General features: G+C 35.1%; 5 protein-coding genes across 6 annotated transcripts; 3 read left to right on the forward strand and 2 right to left on the reverse strand.

Moving 5' to 3' along the window:
- The first annotated feature begins 72 nt into the window (after window positions 1-72).
- On the forward strand, window positions 73-1,168 carry LOC136410452 (uncharacterized). 2 transcript variants are annotated; one of them, XM_066392615.1, is made up of 4 exons: window positions 73-471; window positions 550-690; window positions 776-931; window positions 982-1,168. In XM_066392615.1, exons 1-4 carry the CDS (start codon window positions 106-108, stop codon window positions 1,099-1,101), a joined length of 783 nt encoding a protein of 260 aa, XP_066248712.1. In that variant the 5' UTR covers window positions 73-105; the 3' UTR covers window positions 1,102-1,168. The 2 variants fall into 2 exon arrangements, with proteins under 2 accessions (XP_066248712.1, XP_066248713.1); XM_066392616.1 differs by lacking the exon at window positions 550-690.
- A 180-nt stretch (window positions 1,169-1,348) lies between these two features.
- On the reverse strand, window positions 1,349-2,264 carry Pfdn5 (prefoldin 5). Its single transcript, XM_066392617.1, has 4 exons — window positions 2,088-2,264; window positions 1,832-1,966; window positions 1,686-1,760; window positions 1,349-1,624 (listed from the first exon to the last, which is right to left on the reverse strand). Exons 1-4 carry the CDS (start codon window positions 2,187-2,189, stop codon window positions 1,457-1,459), a joined length of 480 nt encoding a protein of 159 aa, XP_066248714.1. The 5' UTR covers window positions 2,190-2,264; the 3' UTR covers window positions 1,349-1,456.
- Window positions 2,265-2,737: 473 nt separating this feature from the next.
- Window positions 2,738-3,306, forward strand: LOC136410434 (NADH dehydrogenase [ubiquinone] 1 beta subcomplex subunit 2, mitochondrial-like). The gene is made up of 3 exons (XM_066392592.1): window positions 2,738-2,904; window positions 2,991-3,114; window positions 3,168-3,306. Exons 1-3 carry the CDS (start codon window positions 2,804-2,806, stop codon window positions 3,243-3,245), a joined length of 303 nt encoding a protein of 100 aa, XP_066248689.1. The 5' UTR covers window positions 2,738-2,803; the 3' UTR covers window positions 3,246-3,306.
- Window positions 3,307-3,337: 31 nt separating this feature from the next.
- On the reverse strand, window positions 3,338-4,479 carry LOC136410433 (3-oxoacyl-[acyl-carrier-protein] reductase FabG-like). The gene is made up of 5 exons (XM_066392591.1): window positions 4,302-4,479; window positions 4,065-4,235; window positions 3,787-4,009; window positions 3,590-3,738; window positions 3,338-3,523 (listed from the first exon to the last, which is right to left on the reverse strand). Exons 1-5 carry the CDS (start codon window positions 4,441-4,443, stop codon window positions 3,399-3,401), a joined length of 810 nt encoding a protein of 269 aa, XP_066248688.1. The 5' UTR covers window positions 4,444-4,479; the 3' UTR covers window positions 3,338-3,398.
- A 780-nt stretch (window positions 4,480-5,259) lies between these two features.
- On the forward strand, window positions 5,260-6,669 carry LOC136410242 (zinc finger protein 830). Its single transcript, XM_066392298.1, has 5 exons — window positions 5,260-5,477; window positions 5,603-5,811; window positions 5,977-6,203; window positions 6,256-6,425; window positions 6,484-6,669. Exons 1-5 carry the CDS (start codon window positions 5,359-5,361, stop codon window positions 6,620-6,622), a joined length of 864 nt encoding a protein of 287 aa, XP_066248395.1. The 5' UTR covers window positions 5,260-5,358; the 3' UTR covers window positions 6,623-6,669.
- The last annotated feature ends 1,021 nt before the right edge of the window (window positions 6,670-7,690 follow it).

Below are 7,690 nucleotides of genomic sequence, written 5' to 3' on the forward strand. Positions count from 1 at the left end.
AATGCTTCCTGTACAGCGATAAAGTTAGCTAAAAGGGCGCCTTGCAAAATCTTCGGGTCAGTTAGCCCTGTAACGTCTTAAAGTGAACAGCTCTCCTCTAAAACAATGAGTCACATACTTTTCTTTATAACGGCCTGTATGGCTCTTTGCATCTCCAAAATATCATCAGAAACGATTGAAATCTCCACTTTAGCCCCTTCCACGGTGTCGACTGTTAATTCCAGAAGTGTAAAATCCCAAAATTGGGAAGGAAACGTGTTAGCAGACCTAGTAGAGAATTTTCTACCGGAAAGTACCAACCTCCGGAAGATCGAGGAGCCTCAGGGTTATGTTTCTCAGAAGCTGGTGCCAGTTTATCCTGCTCCAAATAATTATTTCTATCCGGGGGTTAATCCAAATGATGTAGCTGTAACTAGTGGAACTGAGTTGCAAGGCACTAATTATTTCTCCTCAATTTTACCCGCAGCGCAGGTAAGTGTGTACAATGTATTTTGAAAGAACTTGAAACATCAAACCCCATTAGTTTCCTTGAATGGTTCTTATTTTTAGATGGGGTTTGAAGTATTGCGGCAATATTTTCTCTATTTTCTCGTAAGACATTTGGCTTTTAAACTAATTAGAACATTCGAGTTGATTTTGAACATAAGAGACGTTCTTATTCCTGATGAAATTTCGAAATTTTTGACCAAGGTAACGGCTACACGTATAAAAAAAGATTGCATGTCCCTCAAAAGGATTTATACACAGGACCGAATTAGAGAAATATTTCTTTTAGGCTGCACTGCACGCTGCATTACAGCTATTCACGAAACTGGGATTGTATTTAGTGAGTGGAGCTGGCCTTCTTGTTTTAGGAGGAATATTTACAACCCTGCTTTGCTATTTTACACCCATTTGTACTATTACATTCAACGGATTTGACTTCCATCAGGTAATAAACTGTAATTTCAGAAAATGCAAGATATTATAAAAGGCTTTTAGGCTTTAAGCAAGGACACGATGAGATCGCTGATGACTCCAGAGAAAATCGCAACAGCTGCCGCTCTAGTTCAGGATGCCATTGGGAAGTATCAACGTTTGCAAAGGGCTGTGAACCAATAACTAAAATTATTGTATTAATTTTAAATATTAAGGAGAGTATAATAAAGTTTTGTAGCTAGTTCAAAAATGAGTTTTATTGAAGTGGAAAAGCTTAAAGTAACAAGAAATATGCTGAATTAATTAAAATTATTTGCGAGAGAACAGTGAGATATTTACAAATTCTAATTCAGAACAGAAATGCAACCAAAATTACTTAAGTTCAATTTTCTTGAGTTAAAACTATAACACATAGCAATATAAAAAAATTATTTTAACATTAATTACACAGGGTGGTGCAAATTTCAGCTAACCAAAAAAGGTATTAGATTGCCACCTTCTCATAGAAATTTTCACCATCCTGAAGAAAAACTAAGTTCTACATGCTATTTTGGGCTTGTTGCTGTTGATTTAATTTCATTTGTATAATTTCAATGATAGCATCTCTGATCTTGCTTTTTTCCAGTCCAACAAATTGAATTTTCTCCATTTGTTCAGCAACAAATTTTGTCTTTCTTTCAAAGTAGTTCTTAGCCGCAGGAATGTCCTAACAGTTCCAAAGAGAAACATTGATATTTTAATTTCACAAAAATGAGTAGTCTTTTTACCTTCTCCACATAATACCGCGTTCCTATGTCTATGATTACATTATTTGTGTCTACAAGTGTTCCTGGTACATACATCTAAAGAAATATTAAGAAAAATCCAGTACTGATGGGGATTATAGTGTCTTCACACAACATAAAAAGGATACAGAGCCAGTTAATGGGACTAAAATTTCCTTGCCCTCCGAACTACTATCAATGCTCTGCAGTGTTTCATTGGAGGTCTGGAATTTCTGTTGGGCCACTTTTAGGGACGTTAAGGAGTCTTGGAAAAAGTCTAATTCCTGTATATCAATTAAAGTCTCAGTAAATAAGATTTTTGATAGTGTTTGAGAACCTAGTTTTAGGTTACTTTTGGCCAAATAAGGGCATACCTCAATGGTCCCATAATGTGGATTTCTTTACCTGATCTAGTTGCTGTTTCAAGGTGCTTAATTGTTGGATATTTAGAGTAGTGAGATCAATTTGTTTCATGTGGGGCTGTTCTGTAGAGGATATTTGAGCCATTTTATGTATTTTTAAAGTGGAAATGTTTAATAAAATTTGAAAATATAGTACCAGATGCTTGTCTTTTACTTCCAAGTGACACTGTAATATGTCAACATCATTGACAATATATGTTCAATGTGTAATATAGACATGGAAATAGAATTGTGGCAATGCTGCAGTTTTCATTAATTTTGATTTAATTAAAATCAAGTATAAGATTTTTAGGCAAAACTTTCATTTGGAACTAAACTTTAACGTTTATTCATCCATCATTTGATGATACGATAATAGTAACAGTGTGAAGGTCACTTAGGAATTCTTGCAGGGTTACATCAAGACGCCCGGATTGAGTTTTCTTTTAATTAAGGTTTATTGTTAAAAATTACATGATCAATTTGATCAAGAAAAAAATTGAGTATGAAGGTAAGATTTACTGTTGTAAATGCCAATAATAAGTTTAATTATTTTCCAGTTACACTTATTAACAATATTACAGCTATGCCAAGTCTAGTTTCATGTCTTATTAAAGTGAATGCTTTAAAGCCATTTTTAGATACATAACCTAATTTTGGAAAGGATATCAATAAATATTTATTAAAAGAAATTAATAAAATTAGAAATATACGTGAAAAATGCTCTTTTCCCGGACTGCCCCTGCCTTAAGGGCTATTGCCGGCCTGACCAAGAATAAGGCACAATTTAAACAACTCGTTAGAAATCATGGAGATCATACGTACGTTGTGTTATGTAATTATACTATTTAAACCAAAATTTACTATATAATTTAATTAACACTAATTTAAAATATTAATATTTTAGTTGGGTGTACAGAAAGCCCCCGCCACCAGCGTACAAATACCAAGAATTTTTAGCTGAATTTGTTGGGGCCTTTGCTTGGTGGTGGATGTTGTGGCACATTTGGACTGAACCTGAGCATATTACAGTAAGTTGATGATAACATAGTTAAAACATAAATTGGAACTGTTTGAACCACAGGGAGAGTTTGAGTGGGTTGACCCACAGAAATGGACTAATGAGGAGTTGGGCATTCCTGATGAATTACCATTAGATTGAGCTGTATTTAAAACATTTGATTGTAGTTTTCGTAGATAAATATACAAAAAACCCTTAAAAATATATTTATTCTGTTGTATACAAATACTTTGCTTCTTAATAAAAAAATTACTAAACAAATAAAATTTCCCTCCCAAATTGCCAAAACCCACTCTATCGAGGACACATGGCATGTCGGCCACCGTCCACAGGCACAGTAGCCCCAGTAATGAAACTGGCATGATCACTAGCAAGAAATGCTATTGTTCTTGCTACTTCTTCAGGTGTTCCAGGCCGCCCTGAAGTGCAAAATACCCAAGTTTCCCAATCACACTTCTATTAGATCTCAATATATTATATCATACCCAATGCATGTGTCTGCTGAGACTTCTCCAAAAAAGCCTTATATTGCTCCTCGTTCATCCCACCTCTTTTATGCAGATTTGTTACAGTTACCCCAGGGTTGACGCAATTTACTCTGACTTGTTTAGGGGCCAAATCTAAGGCTGCACATCTAAAAAATTCTCTGTTTTTATTGATTAATCAGTAATTTGCTTCATACCTGGTAAGATGATCAACTGCAGCTTTAGAAATGCAATAGGCAAAAACCCCAGGGAAGGCCCTAATTCCGTTAACACTACTAACATTTACAATATTTCCTTTGCTGGTAATTAAGTGGGGCACTGCTAAAGTAGTTAAATGGTAAATTGCCCTAACATTAGTGTTCATAACTCTGTCATACTGAGCCAAATCAGTTGTTTCCACTGATCCTGTTTCGAGAATTCCTAAAATTTTGTATATCAAATGATAACAAATTTTCACTTTAAAACTTGGTGTTACCAGCATTGTTAATTAAAACATCCAACTTTCCAAAGTGCTTAATAGTGCTATCTAAGATGTTTTTTGTGTCAGTTTCGTTAGTTAACTCTGCAGTTATTAAAAGAGGAGTTTTGCTTCCTGCAATGGTGGTGCATTCTGAAGCTACTTTTTGGAGATTTTCCTTATTTCGTCCTTTGAAAAGATAATGTTAGGTTATCAGATTGAATTCAAAACATTGAAAATGGAGTTTATAGCTACCTGTTAAAGTTAGACTTGCTCCCAACTTAGCAAAGTGCTGGGCAGTGGCTGCCCCAATACCCGAACTAGCCCCAGTTATAATGACGACTTTCCCCAAGAAACTCATTGTGTTCAATTCCGGATTCGACACTGTTGAGGCCATAAAGGTGAAATTTGAATAATCACTACTCCATATAATAAGTACTTGTTTATCGTATTATGAAATACAGCAGTGATAATGAATAATGTATCAACATCATTAAATGACAAATAACAAGTGTGTTTACTTTTGATTTAAAAGGATTTATTACTTTTAAGAACCTCTAGAACTACGAGCCCCATCTGTGAGCGAGACTGTCAATTCACACATCCCCTACATTATACTTCAAGACTATTGTAAATTTGAAACAACGGGTGTCTCGTTCGCACGTAACAAAAAGTATGGACGCAAAAGAGACAAAAACTAAAAATTTATGTGTGCAGCAGATAATACATTAGCCATATATACACCGCTAATACAAGTATTCCTATTCAGATGATTTTGTATAGCGCTATCTAGGGACGAGTAGTCAAATTAGGTATTGAGTGATTAAAGAAATCTATCTATGTTTCAAAGCCAGTTGTTAGTTTGTATACAGATGGAGCCACAAGTAAAAAAAAATCAAGCATTTTTATGCATACTATATAGTGTATATTACTTTATTTTTGATACATCTAAAGTAATAATTGATTTTCTCTTTTAATTTAAAAATTTACCAAAATTAAGTATTAAAAGCATCACACTGTTTGGAATAGAGGGAGACTAACGTGTAGAATTAATACTAATGGTAATCGGTCGTTGTGAGCGTCACCTATGTGCCAATTCACTGAGTCAATTGAAAAAAGAAATGTCAATGTCAGTGTCGTCGGCAGCTGGTAGAGTTCTGTCCTCTATTTCAATGTTAAATGTTTTGTTTTTATAAATTGTTTACTACATTTTTTAAATTTAGTTTAACCAGTTAAAATTTTGAATCTTTTAAAAACTCTTTCTTAAATTCCAAGCATTATTCACCATTTACGCGTTTGTCTTTGCGCAATCATGTCGGCTACCTTTAAAAATGCCAAAAAAATGGTGAAGCAAGAGCAGCTTCGAAAAATCATGAAAGACTACAAGAAGGGCCTAAAAGAAGTGAAGAAGATTGAGTCACCTTTGGCAAAATATCCTTTTTCACCCTTTAAACTGTTATCATATTTCCATTAACATTTGGTTGAACATAACTCCTATACTGTCCGTTTTTTTACTAATAAGTTCAACATAATCATTTTCCTTAACAATTTCATACATATAACGAATTAGGACAACTTACGTGTATCCTGTGCAAAACTATAGTGAAGTCAGAGGCAGTTTGGGTTGTGCACATTAATGCAAAACAGCATAAAGAAAATATCGAATTAGCTAAGAAGCTTAAAGAGAAAACTAATAATTTTACAACTCCTTTAAAGAGGCCTTTAACACCTCCTTTGCCAGATATTCCAGAGAAGAAAATAAAGGGTAAGAAAAGAACAGAAAAAATATTTCACCTAAGTATTTGTAAGGTGTGAATATGATAAATCCCGTGTTCTTGTTTAGTTTATGAGGAACTCCTTATTTTGCATAGAATCTCAATATTGATAACCTCTCAGAAGCAATTCCTTTTTGTAATAATCTTGGTTTCAGGAATTTTAAAAAACGCCCCTACAAAACCCACAGTAATTAACTCACAAAACAGTAAACTCGATGAGGAAAGTGCCATTCCATCATTAAGTACCAACAAACTTAATATTCCTTTGCGAGCAACAAGAGAAAATTCAAAAAATACTCAGCCAAGTGAAAATCCAGAAGAACCAGGTTCTTCCAGCTCTCTCCCTGAGGGATTTTTCGATGACCCAATCATGGATGCCAAAGTAAACCTTAAAATAAGTTAACTTTTATGCCTCAATTGTCAATCATTTCTAGGCTAGGAATCAAGAATACAAAGACCCATTGGAGGTGGAATGGGACAAGTTCTTGAAAGAGATGAAAGTGATTGAGAATGAGAGTGAAGCGATAATAGCTGAAGATCAGGATGAAGCCACCAATGAGAGGCATATTGAGGAAATTGAGGAACAGATGATATTGTTTAATAAGTGAGGAATTTCACTGGTTTTTGGTTGTAAGGGAAAATATTTAAACAATTTTGTGCAGGGTACTGGATTTGGAGAAAAAAAAGGATGTTGCTATCGAGGCATTAAATCAGAAGAAGAGTGAGCTAAAAGAGGATGATGAAGAATTGGATGAGGATATTGATGAGTTTTTAGATTGGAGGCAAAAAAAAACATTTTGAACGTGTTTTTGTATAAACTGTATTAATTTAGGAATAAATTGTTATTTTTGTCCTATAAATCGTCGTTTTATTTAAACTTTGTAATGTTACTGGGAATCCTTTACTGACCCGAAATCGAAAATCCGACAATCCCATAATTGTGAAACTTATAAGCTTAAAAATCCCGTTAAAAAAGGACAGGGAACGTTTCAAAGAATTTCTGTGCCCCCATCAACGAATTCGATCTGATGTAATCACCAATGAAGTACCTTATTTTTCTCTCTTGAGTACTTCTACACTCTTGAGCTTGATGTAATTCTGCAGCCCATGTGACAGTGTTTAATGATGTGAGAGTTAAGTAATTCCTAGGAGTTTCCGCCTATTTTTGATTTCAGTGGTATCGATTGGTTTAATGAAACTACCGATTTGTCAATTGGGATATTGACTATGATCTCTTTAGTTTAACGAAATTGTCTTAACCAAATCTTGAGAAACCCGAGAACAATACTTTTCCCAAAAGACATTTGGTACCTCCTTTAATTATATAAAACCTAGGTATTTCCTTATTTCCGCATACGGGAAGATTTGAGTTCAATTTTCCCCCTAACTTTCACGCTAAGATTTTTATCGAGGACCAAGTTTTCCGGACCATTAAGTTACCAAAACCCTAATCCAGTAGCAAAAGCTTTTACTTGATGTTGTACATACCACCCGTGATGTACCTACCCACTTAAGGTAGCACCACTTACATTGCACCGCCCTCCACCTCAATACCTGCCTTTTCCTATTTATCGGCTATCGATTGATCACGGTATATTGCGCCTCTATAGAGACGCGATCGGTAATATCAGGCAAACAGAACGAACAGAGAGTTTTCGATATCGGACGATTTACCCCAATGAGCCCTTTTTACGACGGGATGCGTTCGATCGGCCCTTATCGAGAGGAGTTCGAAATTTTGCCGAATCGGGGAAACAGGGAGTTAGGGAGAGGGTGAAGGGACGAAGTACGGTGGGGCATAGTGGTGAGGAAAGCCATTAAGGGGTGAGATACGGTGGATTTAGGAGTTACGAGAAAAATAGTAAATTG

This window comes from Euwallacea similis, chromosome 8 (assembly GCF_039881205.1).
Source record: "Euwallacea similis isolate ESF13 chromosome 8, ESF131.1, whole genome shotgun sequence".
Taxonomy (NCBI): Eukaryota; Metazoa; Arthropoda; class Insecta; order Coleoptera; family Curculionidae; genus Euwallacea; species Euwallacea similis.